The sequence below is a fragment of the Mastomys coucha genome, unplaced genomic scaffold (assembly GCF_008632895.1).
Source record: "Mastomys coucha isolate ucsf_1 unplaced genomic scaffold, UCSF_Mcou_1 pScaffold23, whole genome shotgun sequence".
Lineage (NCBI taxonomy): Eukaryota > Metazoa > Chordata > Mammalia > Rodentia > Muridae > Mastomys > Mastomys coucha.
This window is the reverse complement of record NW_022196906.1, coordinates 91,591,847-91,610,073: the sequence shown is the minus strand read 5'-3', so window position 1 is coordinate 91,610,073 and position 18,227 is coordinate 91,591,847. Positions and strand designations below refer to the sequence as shown.

Genomic DNA, 18,227 nt, shown 5'->3' with positions numbered 1-18,227 from the left:
TTCTCAATAACTCATGTATTTCGCTGCTTGTTTAAGAAATTCTTCCCTACCTTTATTATAGAAATCTTCTAAAATTTCCTGTAAGATTTACACTCAAGCCCCTCTGCCACCTGGTGTCTTTCGTTTACTGCTAATTATGTAGTTCACGTCCCTCCCTTGACCTTACATTACCATTCTGTGTGTGTCTCATCTGTTCCTCAGCTCTCTGCTATGCTACATCTCTCCGTCCACCGTTCAGTAGCATCACACCATCTTAACTACTATTATTAATTTTCCCACTCTATAAGTCAGCTGTGCAGCTGGAAACATCAGCTCTTCTCCCTTGTGAGATGCAGGCAGGTTGTTATCTCTCACTGCCTCTGCAGCGTCCTCTGTGAGCTCTGTTGGATTCCGTTTGCACCACTCTTCAGTTCTAAATCTGTTCGGTTTTGTTTTTAGTTTCCCTGTGAATTATTAACCGTTCATAAGTGTTCCTCCCCCACTCGAAAATGTGCCAATAATTTAAAAGTGGTTTTTTTGTTGTTATTGTGCTTCAGCAAAATGGTATTAAAATACTACCAACAGGATATATGATTCCTTGATATTTCTTGGAGCTTGCCTTGTGAATGTTCAACTGGTGTTTGGTAATGGAGTCATATCTCTTCTAATAGCTAATTGCTACGTTTAAGTTCTTTGCTAAAGAAAAGCTACAAGAATGGCTTTCAGATTCCCTCTGGCCTTACTAACTGGGATTGCTTTGACTCATAGATTGCAAAACTTGTACAATGACGCTTATTATGGCTTTTCAGTTGGGTTTTTGATGATGTAGTTTTGTTTTACAAATTTTAGGATTATGTTATTAAGCATATGGAAAGCATAGAACTACTCTGTCTTCCCAACAAACTGAACATTTTACCTTTATATAGTAATTATCATTTCTAATAATTTTTTGCCTTAAATTCAATTTTATCTAGAAATGAAATGTAGCACTTAAAATGTATGTAGGATGTATATATATATATATATACATATATATGTATATATATATATACATATATATATGCATGTGTGTATTTCTCTATATATGTACCATATGCTACATGATAAACATTAAGTACACATATAAATATGTACTCTAACATATTATAAATTTTAACTCTTCTGTATTCTTTAGGTTATAAATGTATCACATATAAATAGCTTAAGGCAGCATTAAAATATGCTTCTAATCTCTATAATTTACACCTGAGCTTAACTATTTTCTATTTAAATATTGTGCATTTGAGTGTATCACCTCAATATATTTTGTTCTAATACGTCTTCTCTGTTATGGTTTCATAAAAATATTTTATAATTTTTATTTGTGTGTATGAATGCATGTGTATGTACAGGTACCTATGGTGGCCACAAGGGGGTGTTGGGTCCCTTGGAGCTGGGGTTACAGATGGGTTGTGGGCTCCTGATATGGGTACTGGGGAGGAAATGCTGATGCTCTGCAAGAGCAACAGTCGCTCTTGCCCTCTGAGCAATCTCACCAGCTCCTGCATGTTTTAACTCTAGTCCTCTACTAGTAAACATTTCTCAACCTGTGGATCTCAACCCCCAAACAACCCTTTTACAGGGTCACCTAAGACTCTCAGAAAATACAGATATTTACACGACAGTTCACAACAGGAGTAAAATTACAGTTATGACACGGCAACCAAAGTAATGTTATGGTTGGGGGTTCCCACAAGATGAGGACCTGCATTAAAGCGTCACAGCATTAGGAAGGTTGAGAACCACTGATTTATTAGTTATGATGTTTTCCTCTATGTCCCTTTTCTTGGTAAGTTTTTACAAGCTGAGCAATTTGTTCTCTGTCGTCCTGTTAATTCTTTACCCTCAGTTTTAAAAACAACATTTAGCCGGGCGGTGGTGGCGCACGCCTTTAATCCCAGCACTTGGGAGGCAGAGGCAGGCGGATTTCTGAGTTCGAGGCCAGCCTGGTCTCCAGAGTGAGTTCCAGGACAGCCAGGGCTATACAGAGAAACCCTGTCTCGGAAAAAAAAACAAAAAAAAAACAAAAAAAAAACATTTATTTGTTTGTTTGTCTGTTTGTTTATTGTGTGTGTGGGTGGTTCACAGGCTGTGATATACACACACACTATGGTATACCTGTGGAGGCCAGAGAGCCTATTTTCTTCTTCTACCACGTGAGTGCTGGGTATCAAATTTGTGTCATCAGGCTTGGCAGCAAGAGCGTCTTTACCCACTGAGCCTTTCACAGGCCCAATCTCACAGTCTTGATAAGAACACTTTCGTGAACAATGTCGACAGGTGATCTGTGTTTATGCTTTTGAACAACACGTAGAAGTTAGAAGACTTTATTATGACCCCTTCTTTCGAGTGTCCACACCGTTTTGTGTCTAGTATTTTGCTGCTGTTGTATATGCACCTTACTCAAAGCACGCATTATCTTGACTATTACTTTTAGAATATTTTAGATCTTGTTCTGATCCCGTAAGTTATCTTCAGTAACTTAGTCCATCTTGAAGTTTCCTTCTATACAGCCTGGAGGCTCTAAATTAGCACTGGGTGCCTGGAAAATCTATATCACAATTACTCTTTAACAAAAAATTTGACTATTAGATAACTTATTAATTGTGGACCTGTTCAAGCACTTTGATAAGTATCTAATAATTTTCTCTGAAAGATTTAAAAGAAGACTAATCTTTGCTTGCACAGTACAAACATTCATGTTCATGTGTATGAAATATATTGTGTAAATCCTCAAAGTTTTTCTCACCATTGTTTGTGTAGCGGCCCTTTGAGCATGCAGAGGTAGGGGGGTAGTGTGCAGGCAGCTACAGGATTAAATTTTCAGATCCATTTGAAGGAAATGCATTTAGGTTGGACTTTGTAGCTTTATTTAAGAGCATTCATTCTCCAACACTAAATCAAAAAAGAAAAAATAAAGTCTCTTGGTCAGGGATGATGTTAGCTTCCGGTGTTAAGCCACTTCTGGACGAGAGTGAGAACCAAGCCGCACATCACCATTTAGGCCCGCCATCAGGTTTACAACCTTCTTCAGTCTCTCCACTGGCAACTACCCACCATTCATCATGTACCATCCGCTCCACACCGCTTTCAGCCATCCCAGAAGTTACAGAGCGTTGTGGGAAGGTGATATAATACATCCTTCCCCTTTGGACACATGATTCACTGCTCATAACCATGCCAACCTGGAAAAGAAATTCTTAAATACTGAGAAATTGAAAGACATAAAAATTTAAAATTACTTGGGTGAAATGGTTTCCTCGGAGTATTCTTGCAGGCCAGCTTGTCATCCTCAGCCAGGGCCTGAAGAGCTAGCACAGGCAGCCTCTTTCTCTGAGCTAGGGAAGAAAATATATGTTTGCGGCCTCACTCCCTTATGAGGAGAAAGCAAGTCTTGTCCTAGCACAGTCAGCCCCAGGCATCTTAAGCATCAGTGTTTGTATATTTATGACTTTGCGTTCTACCAAGACTCAAGAGAACTAGAGTCTAGCCCAGACCGTGACCTCAAACCAGTAATGCAACATTTTTGCTGCAATTTCTCTAAGTAGAAAATGAAAGCACCGCCCACTGGCTCACTCGCATAGCCTGCTCTTCAAAAAACTCTGCCTTCTCCCTGCTCCTTAGCCCCCATGGAAGAATCCGTCACCGTTACACTCAAACTGCATGGAAATAGAAATTCTAGGCATTTGTAAGAACAATGTCCACTTTAGTGGATTTGCAACAGACTGTTAGGATTATAGTAAAAATAACGAGTGTTAGAGAAAAACAAAGTTCCTTTGTTCATTCGTTCATTCACGGAATGGCATCTCATTTCTGTGCTCTGGTATGTAGGTCTCTCCTCTCCTCCAGTGTGATTTCTGATAGTATAATATTAGAAACCAATACAGGAAGTAACAACCAAGAGTAAACTCAGACCAAAAGGATCAACGAGGAGTGGTTCAAATGTTCCAAAGAGAGGATGCTTAGAGAGTGCCTGGGTGGCCTCCTGACAGGTGTGAGGAGTGATGCGGAGGAGCAGAGGTTTTTATGGTTTGCAGGGCAATCCACTTTGCCACCATCCTGGTCACCAGGAATCTGTGGTCAACGAATCTACAGGCTTGGCTTCTTCCGAGACCTCACTGGCTTGAAAGCAGAGACTTCTCTGTCTTCCTGTGGTCTTCCCTCTGTTATGTGTGAGTACAGCTTTTCTTGTGAGAGTCCAGCCAAACCTGATCAGTTCACAGGGCCTCATCCACTTGCCCACTGCTTCTAAGACCCTGTTTTTAAAGACACCTTCTGAAGTACTGAGGATTGAGGCTTCAACATACAAATTGGAGATTCACAGTCTAAGCCACAGCAGTAGATGGTATAATGTGAGCAAAGGTGTATTGGAAGGATTGGTCTGACCCTTACTGGTAAACAGTGAAGGCACCAGTTTGGGTGGCTGGAGAGCACTTGTAACAGAGTTAGTATTGTATGGAGTCAGTGACGGGTTTATGAATGAACATGGGGGTCAGCCTGGCCAAAGTCTTTCATTTTGGACACAAAACTTGGCTTTTCTGCTGATAAGCCTTGGAGGGCCTTGGAGGATGGAGGAGTGTCTGGGCAGCAAAGAATAGCTAGATTTTGATGGTGAGGCTTCTGGTTATATGAAAGTCCAGTGTGAAAAGAAGGTAACTTGTGACAGGACACTCATTTCAAGCCCTTAGGGGTAAAGGATGAAAACAAGAGGGAATGAATGGGCCAGAGTGAGCAGGGCTGGAGCGAGCAGGCTGGAGAGAATGGGGCCTGCAGAGGTCCTGAGTTCAATTCCCAGCAGCCACACACATGATGACTCACGATCATCTGTACAGCTACAGTGTACTCATACACATAAAATAAATAAAATACACCTTTAAAAAAAAAAGAAGAAGAAGAAGAAATGAATGTCCCTGGGGCAGGACAGCCCATGCTGACAGAAATAAGGGAGAGATAGGACTCCTGCATGGGACCTGATAGCATTGCCCTACAAAACTTGTTTTGGGATTATAGTGTGGCGAATCAAGGCCATATACCTACCTTATGTCTGTCCAAAGCCTACAGCTAGAGCTAGGGGAAGGGAGGAAGCATTGCCTCACAAGGTTAGAAAAACATTAAAGCCAGACACATCTCACTGCAGATCTCAGCTCCTGCCTTTGCAGTAGGTGTCACAAGCTGCAGGACTTTCAGACCGTCCAGACTGGGAATGAAGAAAAGTTGGGATTGGGTGGGTTCTGAGCTCTGATGGGGAAGGACCAGCAGCCCAGAAGCAGGTTCATTAGATACTGCTGAAGGAGGTGACTTTATTCTATACACCTGGATGCGGATGCAGGCTAGCTAATCTTCGTAAGGCATCAGTCCCCGGCTGCAGCCATCCTGGTGAAGGAAGCTGTGGAGGATGCTTTCTGCACACATTATGGACATTTGTATTCTGACCAAGGGAAGGCCTGTCCATTTCCCTGAGCCTGGTCTGGGGAAGGTCTTGCCATTGCCCATGGATCTGAAGCATGGGTCCTTGACAGGACATTCGCTCAGGACTTCATTGGCTGCCCACAAGAAGGTTCCTTGATCTCCTGGAGCAGATCACTTGATATCTTTAAGCTTTAGTTCTCTTACATGTCTAACAGAAATAAGAAATATCTTTTTCAGTCGTTTGCTGACGTCAATGAGTTACAGTACCCTGTGTCTACTTCATAAAGGATGGGTTCCTTTAGTATCCCTTAGTGGAGCGGAACTCTGGAATGACAGGCCGCCGAGATTTAGGAACTGTCAGCATCAAGTGCTCTGACAGGCGGTGCTGGTTGGGGCTTCCACAGCAACCCTGGCAAGGTTGGTACTGCTGGGGCTAGTGTGGTTCCACCTGTGTCCACACCCATGTACATTTTACCTGTGTAGAAACACCACATGATAAACTAAGAATCATTATAAGCTATCTGCAACCTGTGTGACACTGAGTGCCCACCGGAACTATTGATGGTTGGATTTACTGTGCCTCGCACGTAGGACCTAAAGAGAATTTAGCTGACTGGCTTTCATTTAGCTCTGAAAGCAGCCAGGCTTCCTTGGTCTCCAAAGGAAATTGAGGTATGAATGAAATGGTAAGGAGCTTTCTTAGGAGGATGCCTAGAGGAAAGCCACAGTTGAAGTGTGGTTCCAGCCCCAGCCTGTCTGAGTTTAGAAGAATGTTACTAAGCTCTACTGGTTCCATCAACCCCATTGCTTTACTCTGCATATCTCAAAATTTGAGCTACTCAAGGGGAGCGAGTACTTAAACACTTTACTTACCCAACACATTTCCTTCTTACTAGTCCTTATTGTTGGGGAAAATGGGAATAAATGTGTTATTCTTGATTTATATTAAACCACCCTAAACCTTATGTATGGCATATGTAGTGATTTGATTAAGTTTGGTCCCCACAGACTTGTGTATTTGAATGCTTGGACCCCCGGGGAGTGATACTATTAGGAGTGTGTCCCTGTTAGAATAGGTGTGGGCTTGTTGGAGGAAATGTGATGGTGGAATATAGGGGCTACTGGTGTGCAAGCTCTGTCCAGTGTGAGAGAGATGGGCATCTCCCTCTGGCTGCCTTCTGATCAAGATGCAGAACTCTTAGCTCCTTCTCCAATACCATGTCTGCTTGGACCCTGTCATGCTTCCTGCCATGATGATAATAGACCGAACCTCTGAAATTGTTAGACAACCCCAATTAAATGTTGTCTCTTATAAGAATTGCCTCCTTCATCATGTCTCTTCGCAGTAATAAAAGCCTAACTAAAACGGCGTATCACAACCATTTGGTTGTACTGAATTCTGTGGCCAGGACTTGAGTCAAGACCTAGTAGTAATAACTTGATGTCATTGTGCAGTCCCAAGGCTACATCTGGGAAGATAAATGTCAGGAGAAGAGGTGGATCCTGGGCATGGGCTGATTTCATAGCTAGAAAGTAGATTATCTAGGACTTCTAGGATGACTCAAATGTCCGATTTAGCTCAGACCATCAATCTTAATGAAGCCTTCCACATAGCTTTCAATGCTTCCATATAGTGGTCTCAGGACTTTCATGTGAGAAGCTGGACTTCATACATAAACATCCTAGCAAACTAGACAGAACCTTTTGTGATTGGCACTGAGAAGTCACATAATGTCACTGATGCTGAAGTCAGCACTCAGATTCAAAGAAAAGATACAAAGATTCTGTCTCACAGTGGAAGAAATGTCACTGAATTTTATGGCTGTTTTCTCAGAGACTACCCCAGGATATGTGTGTGTGTTTGTAGCTCCAAGAAGAACATAGAACAGTACTTAGGAATAATGTCTCACTGTAATGAATAACATATGGGGTTTTTTCTTTTCTTTCTTTTTTTTTTCTGATCAGGGCACCAAGACTGAACTGGTGGGACTTGACTTGACTCTATGCCTGGGATGAAGAAAGGACAGACACACAGACAGACACATATACAGAAAAGCTAGGGTCAGGTGGGCCACATGCACTCTGATGGAGTGGCATTGATGACTATTCAACAACCTAGAACCTCAGTGTGGTACATGGAACAGAGGGGAGAAGTTAGCTCGTCCCTGTAGCAGGTGTCTGTAGGCCGCAGCCTAGGGCTATAAACATCTGGAAAAGGAAGCTGCAGCTGCTGGATTGTTCACACACTGCTAACACTTGACTTAGAATAGAGGAGAGGGCTTTGTCCTCCTTCTGAGCCTCCTTCTGCCCAGGGGGTGGTTGGGGAGGAGGAGTCTTTGCCATTCCCATGAGTATGGGGCATTAGGTCCTTGACATGGTGTGCCCATGTCAATAATATATACTCACTTAGGACTTCATCCCCTCTTTACATATTTACCCAAGGTTTCCTAGCAACTATGACCCCTTGCAGAAAACCAAACAACCAAACAGCTAACCAATCAATCAACCAACCATTCAACCAACTAACCAAAGCCTCCGACCAACCAACCAACCAACCAACTAGCCAATCAATCAACCAACCAATCATCTAACCAACCAACGAACCAAAGTCTCCAACCAACCAACCAACCAACCAACCAACCAACCAACCAACCAATCAACCAACCAACCAACCAACTTCCTATTGTGTCAGCAGCATCTGTCTTTGTATTAGGTTTTCAGAGCAATGTAGAAAATCCAGGGATACATTTAGTTGCTCTAGAGCCACAGGGGCCCTTTTTTACCTGCAGAGATGATGTTGGGGAAAGATTTGCAATTCCAGTTTTTTTGAGCACCAGTTTTCAACCTGTCTTAGTTAGAGTTTTTATTGCTGCAACAAAACACCACCACCACCACTACAACAAAAAGGTTTATTAGGATTACATATCACCAAAGGAAGCCAGGACAGGAACTCAAGCAAGGCAGGAACCTGGAGACAGGAACTGATACAGAGGCTATGGAGGGGCTGCTTACTGGATTGCTTCCCCTGGCTTGCTCAGCCTGCTTTCTTATAGAACCCAGGACAACCAGCCCAGGGATGGCACCACTCACACATGGGCTGGGCCTTCCCCCATTGATCACTAATTGAGAAAATGTCTTAAATCCTATGGAGGCAGTTCCTCAATGGTGGGTCCTTCCTCTCTGATGACTCTAGCTTGCATCAGCTTGACACAATACCAGTCAGTATACCACCCTTTTCTTCAACCTTAAGTACTTATAGTTGAATTAAATGTGTGTCATGTAGAAAGTTTCCATTCAATTTTCTTTTGTTAAAAATAAGTTTCCATAGGCAAGTATAATTTCTTTATTTTCTTCATTTATCCAGCTTAAATTATTCAGGGGCTATGTTTTGGGACTTAATTGGGCAAAACATTAATGACCCTGGTGTTTGTGTGAGATCTGTTCCGTGAGATTCTATTTTCTGGAGCAGGGGAAATACTTATTTGTTAAAACTATTGACCCAGATGAATTGCTGGAGATTCGTTATTGCCTTGCAGGTGGGGCCCTGTATTAGAGGTTTATAGCAGCCAAGGCCTCTAGCTCGACACATTCTGAGTGAGGCCTTTAAACAAAGAAGAGCAAGTCAAGGATAAAGAGTGTGCCCCAACAAACTTGGAGCTGTGGATCACCACTTTGCTGATAATTGGTTACTTAAATGGTCATTACTCAGAGGTGATGAAGGAGAGCGATTCAAAAAGTCAAACCCCAAAGCTACCTCTCCTGATCTGATCCAAGTTTTTCATTGCTTATATTTCCCCTGTGCCTCTTCCCGAATCCATTACGTATGGGGTAAAGATAGAATGTAGAATTAGGCAGATGCGAATTGATATTCTGCTCAATTATGTGAATGTTGATACGTTATTCAAACTTTGGGAGGTAGAAATCCAATTACAATAAAGTAGGAAATAGCAACCACTGTTGTAAGAATTAAAGGGGCCAGGAAATATACGACCCCCCCATTACCCAGTCTAGTATGAGGGAGTGGGATCCATTGGTTGCTGGGTTGCTTGATACAATCCTCGTATCCGGAGTGGCCCAGGAGAAGTAGATAGCATAGTGGTGCACTGTGCATACAAACAGCATGCCTGGAAGTTCTGAGTATTTTTAAGATACGTTTTCTTACTTTCATTTACTCCAACCCAGGTCATTTTGTCTTTCCCTGACCCACGCAAGCCAAATCATAGTTTGATGGGCATTTCAGGGTCTTAGAAAGTAGGTGAAGATGGAGAGACATTTTTACATTTATTAAACATCGACCATGTGCAGCATATTGAATGTCTCATATTCATTTTTCACTTCTTGTAATGACCTTATGCAGCAGATATAGTATTGCCTAATCAATTACTCCCAAACACAGTGACTTAATGGAACAACCATTTATATTTTTTTAATTGTCAGCTAGACAGTTCTGATGTGTGCCCAGCTTGGCTGATCTTGCCTGAGCATGCTCATGTGTCTGTGGTCAACATGTGGGTCATTCATGCTGACCAGGTTACAGTAGCATTAGCTGTCTGGGACAGCTCAGCTATGTCATGTCAATGCAAACCTACATCTCTGACTCTCCTGAAGGTTTAGCCTGAGTTTATTCTTATGACAGGCAGGAGGCCAAGGGAGAAAGAAAGAAAGAAAGAGAGAGAGGGGGGGGAGGGAGGGAGGGAGAGAGGGAGGAAGGAAGGAAGGAAGGAAGGAAGGAAGGAAGGAAAAGCTGGAGTGGGAGAGCACCATCCGAGGGACCAGCTCCAGAGAGGCATGACTAAACAGAGGCTACTGCAGAGCTTGATCTAGCAGATGTTCTCATCCTCATTCACAAGAAGAGATGGATGATAGCCATGTTGCACCTGTTGGTAAGCGCCTTAACCCTACCGAATTTCTCTGGGATATTCTTTCCTGGTCATTTCCTGCTTGGGGATGTTTTATAATTAATTCTACATTCTGATACTCATTATTTGGTCTGAATTTGAAACTTCATGTCAAATATTTGGGACCAGTTGACTTTACCAACAGTTAGCATAAGGACCTCCAGGGACAGAGTTCAATCAGTAAGGAGGTTCTTATTTGGGTACACAAGGGGAGTAAATATCAGCCGAATAGGATGGAGCACAAAAGAAAGAAAATGAGTCGATTTTACATTTCTGTCATTCACTGGCTTCTCTGACTTTGCGTGGTCAGCATTCACCTCTGCAGGCCATTCTTTCTGGATTATGACTTTAAAATATGAGAAAGGGTGAGGTCTTGATGTTGGCCCAGAACTTGGTAGCTCTTTACCTTGGGTGAAGGAATGACCTTACTTTGTTAAGCTCCCATTTCCTCTGGAAACAAGAGCAATAGCACAGGTGTTGCTTCCTGGACTACAGGGGACCCGCAGGCAAAGAGCTGAGGCCCCCTGCAGCCACCAGGATTTGCAGCTGTTCACAAGCACCTCTTGGGGTCTCAAATGTTGAAGTCTTTTTTTTTCACCACCACAGGGCTGCCAGGACCACACAGGGAGGCTGGGCAGCAGAAGGCTCTTAATGTATTTTATGGCTTGGTTGAGTACTCTGAACTACACTTATTAATTACGAGATGCTGTTCAGTCAGTGTTGCAATATACACATTTGGCTAATTGATTTGTACAGGCTCGAATCGAGCAACATAAAGAATGCGCAGGAGTATAAGAGGGGACCTTAACTGCTTTCATCCCCTTTGGCTTCTCCAAGAGGAACAAAGATCTTGTGTCCTTCGTTGCCTAACTCAATGTTGCATCCACAATCGTTTAGTGCTCAGGAAATGTCTTGAACGAATGATGAACAAAAGGATAATTTTGTTTGTTTCTGTGGTATTTTTGTTTGTTTGCTTACCTCATTTCTCAACTACACATGATCCTTGGATCGTGAGAAAATAGCACATCTATGGAAACGCAGCCAGTGATTTACTCTGAGCCTTTAGTTGATTTTACTGGGAACTTTCTTGATTCTTTGGAAGCCTAATTGTGGTTGGGGGTGTGGAGAACTATATGAACTCCACCTCTAGGGACAATATTCCATGGTTTGAGATTTTAGAAGGCATGACACCAAATGACATGCTCTTTACCTAGGTAGTGACAATGTAAAGGTGGCAACTTCTGAGGGAGAAGTTTGAATGTGGTTTCCACTGAAGATTGAAGGTTGCCTTTTTTGACTTCAGCTAGTCCTTTTGACTCCAGCAGTGGCTGTTCCCTGCTTCACTGAAATGGCGCAGAGCCCAGGCATTGCTACTCAGATCCTAAGCGATCTCTGCCCTATAACTCCTAGAGGCACTGGCGTTTTGCAATTCTAGCGAGCGCCTGGCGCCCTCCCCAGACCAGGCGGCATAGAGCGTCCATCCCTAGACCACAGCCAAGGGCAGGGCCCGCAGAGACACCCTCCTGGTCTCTCCGCAGGGATGTCGGTTCAAAGGGCGCATCACAGTAGGGTCGCCGGCATCTCTACCTAAGGTCCTCAGGCGATCACTTGGTGGTGGCGCTCGCAGTGCCTCGCGGCTGCAGTTTGGAGAGCCGCAAGGGGGGAACGCCAGGCCCTAAGGCTCCTCTGGAGCCTCCCTCTAGGGCTCACCCCCCGGCGCCGGTGCCTGACCGAGCTGGATCACGCGAGCGAGCGGCATAGGGGGATGGCTGAGGAAAGTTGGGGGCCGGAGCCGCGAGGCGGGGGAGCGCGCAACCCAGCGCCGATGTCCGCGTCTCATGAATATGCACGAGCCACCTCCCTCCCTCCGTGACGTCACGGGCCGTCCCGGGGTGAGCGCCGGAGCCGCTCCGGGTCCGCGCCAGTGAGTGCTGCTGTTGCCGGCGAGCGAGCGGCGCGGCGGAGGGCAGCGGAGGCGGTGGGTGAGGGCGGCGGCGGCGGCGGCGGCGGCGGCTCCTGAAGCGCACCCGGCAGCTACAGCGAGGCAGCGCGGCAGGCACCGGCGGACACCAGCGGACAGCCGCAAGCGAGGCCGGCGCGGGCGGTAGGCGGCAGCGGCAGCTCGGCGGCGGCTCAGGCGGCGAGGATGCTGCCGGGGAGGCTGTGCTTGGTGCCGCTCCTGCTGGCGCTGGGCGTAGGGAGCGGCGGCGGCAGCGGCGACGGCGGGGACAGCCGGCGGCGCCGCCTCCTCGCGGCGAAAGGTGGGTGCTGGGGAAGTTTGTTCCTCTTCGGGAAGGAGGCAGGGCGGGCTCGAGGGTGCAGACCCCGGAGTTACGCGCGGAACACCCACCCTTTCTTGTGGCAGCTTCGGCTTCTGCGCGCTCGGTCCTCGAAGTCAGCGCCCTAAGCTGTGGACCCAAGAGGTTTTCCAGTCCAACCTCTCTGGGCGGGGTCCAGGCGCCAAGGAGAAGGGGAGGTCTGTGGAGTACAGAGAACTTTGGGGGCCCTGTGGGCTGGGGTGGGAGCATCGCGGGCTTGGCTCAGGGATGCTTTGAGCAAGGCAGGGCATGGGCGCTGTAGTGTGGGCTGGGGGTAGGTGGGTGAAGCAGGTGTCTGTCTGCTTCTGCCTTGGGGGCAAGAACCAGGGGCGTCTTCAAAGGAGCAAGACGAGCTGGACTGGCGCTCCAGCTTGGCGATGGCTTGGGAACTTGTAGGATCCTGAAAGCCTTGCCCGCACCCCGGCGCTCCGCAGGCTCCGCAGCGCGGGCTCTGGCTCCCCTGGGAACGCACGCCCTCAAGATGGGCAGAGTCCGGAAGAAGCGCGGGATGTGATGGTTGCTACTGCGGCTCACACCCTGCTTTTCTCCGGAGGACAGAGTCTCGGAGCCTGGAGCTCCTTTCTGGTCTTTCTAATTGATCTTGACCTCTCTAATCCTCCAAGAGTCTCCTGAACGCTGGCGTTATCAGGGGAACCTAGAAAGCCGGCAAGCCCCAGACTTTGGCAGCTGTCTGGGAGCGCTGGGAGAAGCGCAGGTTGGGGAGGCTGCATCTGGAGGGCGGGTCTGGAACGGAAGGTCACGCGGTAGCCAAAGGCTGGGAAGCATTGCAGGAGTTAAATTGGGGTGGATGATGGTGGGCTCAGGGAGGCTGTAGCCGACTGCAGGATGGAGCGCTTGGCTTAAGTGGTAACTTGTTGATTCTCTGCCGCTGTTGACGAGGAGGGCATGCTTTTGGTTTCTGCCAGGTGAACCGGGGAATCTGTGGTCCTTGGAATTCTGTATGGCGATATTTTGAAGACAGAGTTTTTGTCCTTGTTGGAAAAAGATTCGCAAGTAGAGACAGCTTGATTTAGAGGCTTGCTAGCCAAGCTGGGATGGAACGCACAGCAGCCTGGATCTCTCCGGAGACAGGGGAATTGGGGAAGCAGGCCATTCCATTTGCCTTGTCTGGACTTTGAGGGCTGCCTCTCCTGTCATTTGCAAGTGATAAATTTGGGAAGAGAGGTGTTCCTATTCTTTTTAATCTATTAATTTCTGGCGATATAATCTGGAAAAGATTTTATGCACAGGTGTCCTTCTACATTCACCTCTCCTCATTCCTTAGCAAGAGTTTCTTTCTTTTTTCTTTTTTTCTTGAGAAGACTGAAAAATTCATTACGAAAATGTCTTTTTAAAAGTGGTATGGTAAAAGGTTGCTGTATGAAGGGACCAATGTGATATGCTGTGATGTGCTGTTGTTCTGGTGAAAATAAGAATTTAAAAAAAAAACAAAAACCCGAGTGTCCAAATGGTCTATTCTCCTTCCAGTATGGACACTTTGATAGGCAGGCAGATCGCGTTCTTCCGAGGTCGGCTATCACATTATTGCAGAGTAAGTGGTATATTTATAAGAGAGTGCAGGAGCTCACGGTGAGTAAGGATTAGGGAAGGGGTGATTTGGGAAGAGAGCCCCGTGTGTAACGTGCTGCTGAGTTTGCTGAGAATGGGAAATGAGAGGAGAGGGAGAGAACGGAAATCAAAAAGAAATACAGGCTTCCACAGATCTAGATTACGTGAATAATTGTATGTAAAATAATCTAAATCCGCAATTTTCTTCCCTTAGAATAAATTCATTTCACGTTTAAAGCCATTTGTCATTCTCCTGTAAAAGTTTATTGGCCTTGAGAATGGGAGCTACTCTGGATTCTCCTTGTCTTTCCCCTTCAAACCACAAGGGGGCTGCAAAGAGCACCATTTACCATTTATTTATTTATTTATTTATTTATTTGGAAACAAATACTATTTGGTCACAACAGACAACATTTATTATAACAGTTTACTTAACATTTGCAGGGCAGACTTTCTTTATTTTAATGCACTTGAAGTTTACATTTCTAAATCATATAATCCCTGAGGGTTATTTGGGAGGAACAATAAAACTGAGTTTTGTACGTAACACACACTGCCTTAGACAGCGCTGTTTTGTCATTTCTATTCCCATCGTCAAAAAAGGAGAAGAAGGCTCAGGAGGGCCCGGGGGAGAGACTGAACAGAGGGATAGCTGTCTTTCTCCGTGTGTGTCTGAGTTCACGGGTAGAAGAAGACAACCGGGAGAATGCCTGAAGCTGCCTAGCTGAGCGGTACAGACCTTCTGAGGTTTACACACCCTCTAGACAACTGTTTACAAGGGCTCTCCTGGCCTCGAACTCCCGGGAGATGGAGCATCTGTGTAGCAATGTGTTCTGCCTTTGCATTTCTTACTCCTTGCCTCGGGGGACCTAGAAGCAACTCCTGACCACTGCTGGGGTTTTCCCCCTAATGCTGAGCTTCCAGCGCAACCATGTTCCAGAAGCAGACATAACAAAGTAGCCGGGCAGTTAAAACTGCTTCTTCATCCTCTGATGCCTAGGATATGCATGAAAAACAAACCCTTCTTGGATTCCTTACAACCACCAGGCTATATACACATGTGCTATGAACAATGCTTGGGAACTATTCTAGAGAAAGGCACAATGTATCAGAGAAAGACAATGAACTCCAGACACTTACCTGAAGGTTTATGTTAAAGTGCAATAAAATGCCAGTGGTCTCACAACCCCAAGGGCTCAGTATACATTCTCTTTCTAGGTGGCAGAGCCCGGGCATAGAGGTCATTCAGCATAGTCCTTGAGCATAGGCTGTCAGCTACTACAGGCTCACCTGGTGAGCGTGTATGTAAGCAGGCCTGTGTGTGAGGTGGAAATCAGAACTGGCTTGTACCTGTGGGAGCCAGTGTTCTTGCTCAAGGAAGCAGGGCCATTCTTTCATCCACAGACTGGAGACCACCTTCGAATACTGCACAGTATTACACATTGTATCACCTGTCCTAAAGGGTGATGTGCACTCCTGCAGGGAATTGTCCTCAACCATCTTGGGCAAGTAGCACATGGCTCTTAAACAGGCCTTAAAGGTTGCCTCTCCAGCTGAAACACAAGGGCCCAGACATTTCTTAGCATTGAATTAGCGTATACTCGGACCTGCAGTTACCCCTAGTCATCTCCAGTCTTATGGTTAGAAGGTCTTCCTCAGCTTTACTCTCATTATTATTACCCCAGTGTGGTCACATGGGGGCATGCTCTTCTCTAGGAACTTTCCTGGGATGGCCTCTCCCAGAAAGTCATACCTCTGCCTCAGGCATGCCGATGTTTTCTTGCCTGATCCCAGACTGATCTGTGGATGTTCAGGGCATCTCTGCATTGCTTGGGCTGGCATTGAGTTGTGCGATGAGCAACCAGTAGTGTTTGGCTTAGTGTACACACCTGCCTGCAATCCTGGATCATATCCTTTTTTTTTTGGCGTAGACATTTTAGATTTTTCTCCTGTCCTGTAAAGTAAAATTTGATGGAGCTGCCAGAGAAACTTGACTTTGAATCTTGGCTCAATTACTCCCTCATTAGATGATATTCGGCAAATGAATTAATCCTTTGAGCCTTGATTTCCACATCTATAAAGTGGGGATACAGAGCCCTGTCTTGCAAGGTGGCTGTCATAACAGTATTCAGAAAGCTTCTATTTCAGATTGTGGTATAAAGGGCAATGAATAAAATAACTTCGTCATCAATCTTCAAATACCTGGTTTTAGTAGTATCCAAGCCTTGGTGAAACTCCCCTTGTCTGACTTCTTTGAAATTGAATAGCTTTGTCTAATCAGCTAAAACTCGGTTCTTTCAGTGTCTCTGTCTTTTAATTCTCTTTGTATGAGAACTGTGCATGTATGAGCAAATGCCACATATACATACAAACACACACGCACATACACACATTTGATGTAAGTTGTGAAACCTCCTGCATCCTTTACTGCTCTATGAATGCCTTTGCAACCACCTTTTAACGGCCAGCCTGAAACTTAATGCAGAGTGAGCTGAGAGTAAGGCATGGGAGTGTGTTATACACACATAAACAAGCAAGTGTATCTCCATGCGCAGGCACCAGAGATGTGGGAGGCTCTGGTTCCTGGAGGAGTAACTCATGTGGTGTAATTTGGCTTATAAAAACAGATCATCATCCAGGTTGCTACTTGCCTCCCAGCTTGCCGTCCTCGACAGCAGATAAGTGGTCCTTTTCATCAGTGGCATGCCCAGCATCTGAGATGGTTTGTACTTATAGGGGTGAGGGTGACCCAAACTCTGATGACCAAAAGACAGCTTGAGACTCGTTATCACATTCTTCTTTATTACTTAGCCCGCACTAATTGGACCCTGTGGAAATGGTTCCATCGGAAAATTAGGTTTTCAGGAAAGACCACTGGGAGGCCTTGGAAACCATTGAACGAAAGCCACTGGCACTCTGCAGGGCAGAGGACAGAGCTGTGGGGGAAGACGCAGATAGGAGGTCAGAAAGATACCTGTGACGGGAGTTAGAATTATCCAAATATGCTGTGGGCTCTGGTATGTAGCCTGATCAGCAAGCACGGTTTCTGGCCTCCGTTTTCCTATCTGAGACAGAGTCAAGACAATAACACAAACTCTAAAACAATAGGTAGATTGTTCTTGGAGCCCCCAAAGTCCCGTAAGGGAGGAGACAATTGAGACGATAGGAAGTTGGGGAAGCTTTATGGAGAAAATGAGAGGAGCCTTGCTGGGTAAGTAGAGACTAGGTGAGTAGATTGGGGTGGGTGCGGGACAGTAAATGCAAAGTAGGAGGAAGGCCCTTGGCTGGTGGACTGACAAGGGTGAACAGCAAGCTCACACAGCACTGACTCCAGTGCCTGAGTCCAGGCTCCGGAGCTGATAGAACAGTGCGTGCTTCTGGAGAGCATGCTAACTTTCCGACGCTATGGTAAAGCACTGGTCACAACTGGACCCTCATACGAACTCTAGGAGCAGGGATCAGACACCCCAAGGAGAATCTGAGCTTGTTCAAGGTCTCACCGTGGCGGCAAGACTGAAATTTCCAACCCAGAGCAGTACTGCCAGCAGGGATTCCCTGCTCGAGTCTTCTCACTTAGCAGAGTGATTTGATGTGAGTTTGAAGGAGGCCCTGGGGGAGGTCAGAGAGGCTCCTTGGGACCTAAAGGTAATGTTCTGAGAATCCTTCAAAAATGCTGCAGGAGTCTGCTTTAGTGGAAAGTCTCGCTCTTACTCCTCTTTCTTGGTTTGGAGTGAGGCCGGTTTGTCTCCTTTCCCCGAAGCCTCCTCCTAGCTTACTGTGTCTCATTTCAAACAGAGAAGGCAGCCAGCTGGTTCCTGGACCACTCCTAGCCAAGGGTCTGCAGCGACTGTCTTTAAGAAGGAACCGTGCTCTTCTTTAAAGAGCCTGGGAGTTTCTAATGTGGGTGGTGTTCCGTTGTACCCAGCTGCTTCCCCCGAGAGAGATCTGCTTGCTCTCCAGTGGGAGCTCTGCTCTCCTGAATTTCACCTGCTCCTTGTTTCCTCCCCCCCCCCCC

The 18,227-nt window shown here is 45.8% G+C and overlaps 1 protein-coding gene across 1 annotated transcript in view; it reads left to right on the top strand.

The window, feature by feature from the left end:
* The first annotated feature begins 12,220 nt into the window (after positions 1–12,220).
* The window catches only part of Clstn2 (calsyntenin 2), a 593,894-nt gene continuing 587,887 nt past the window's right edge, over positions 12,221–18,227 (top strand). The window contains exon 1 of the mRNA XM_031345279.1: positions 12,221–12,586. Coding sequence (XP_031201139.1) covers positions 12,472–12,586 — 115 coding nt within the window. The 5' untranslated portion in view covers positions 12,221–12,471. The remainder of the gene's footprint in view (positions 12,587–18,227) is intronic.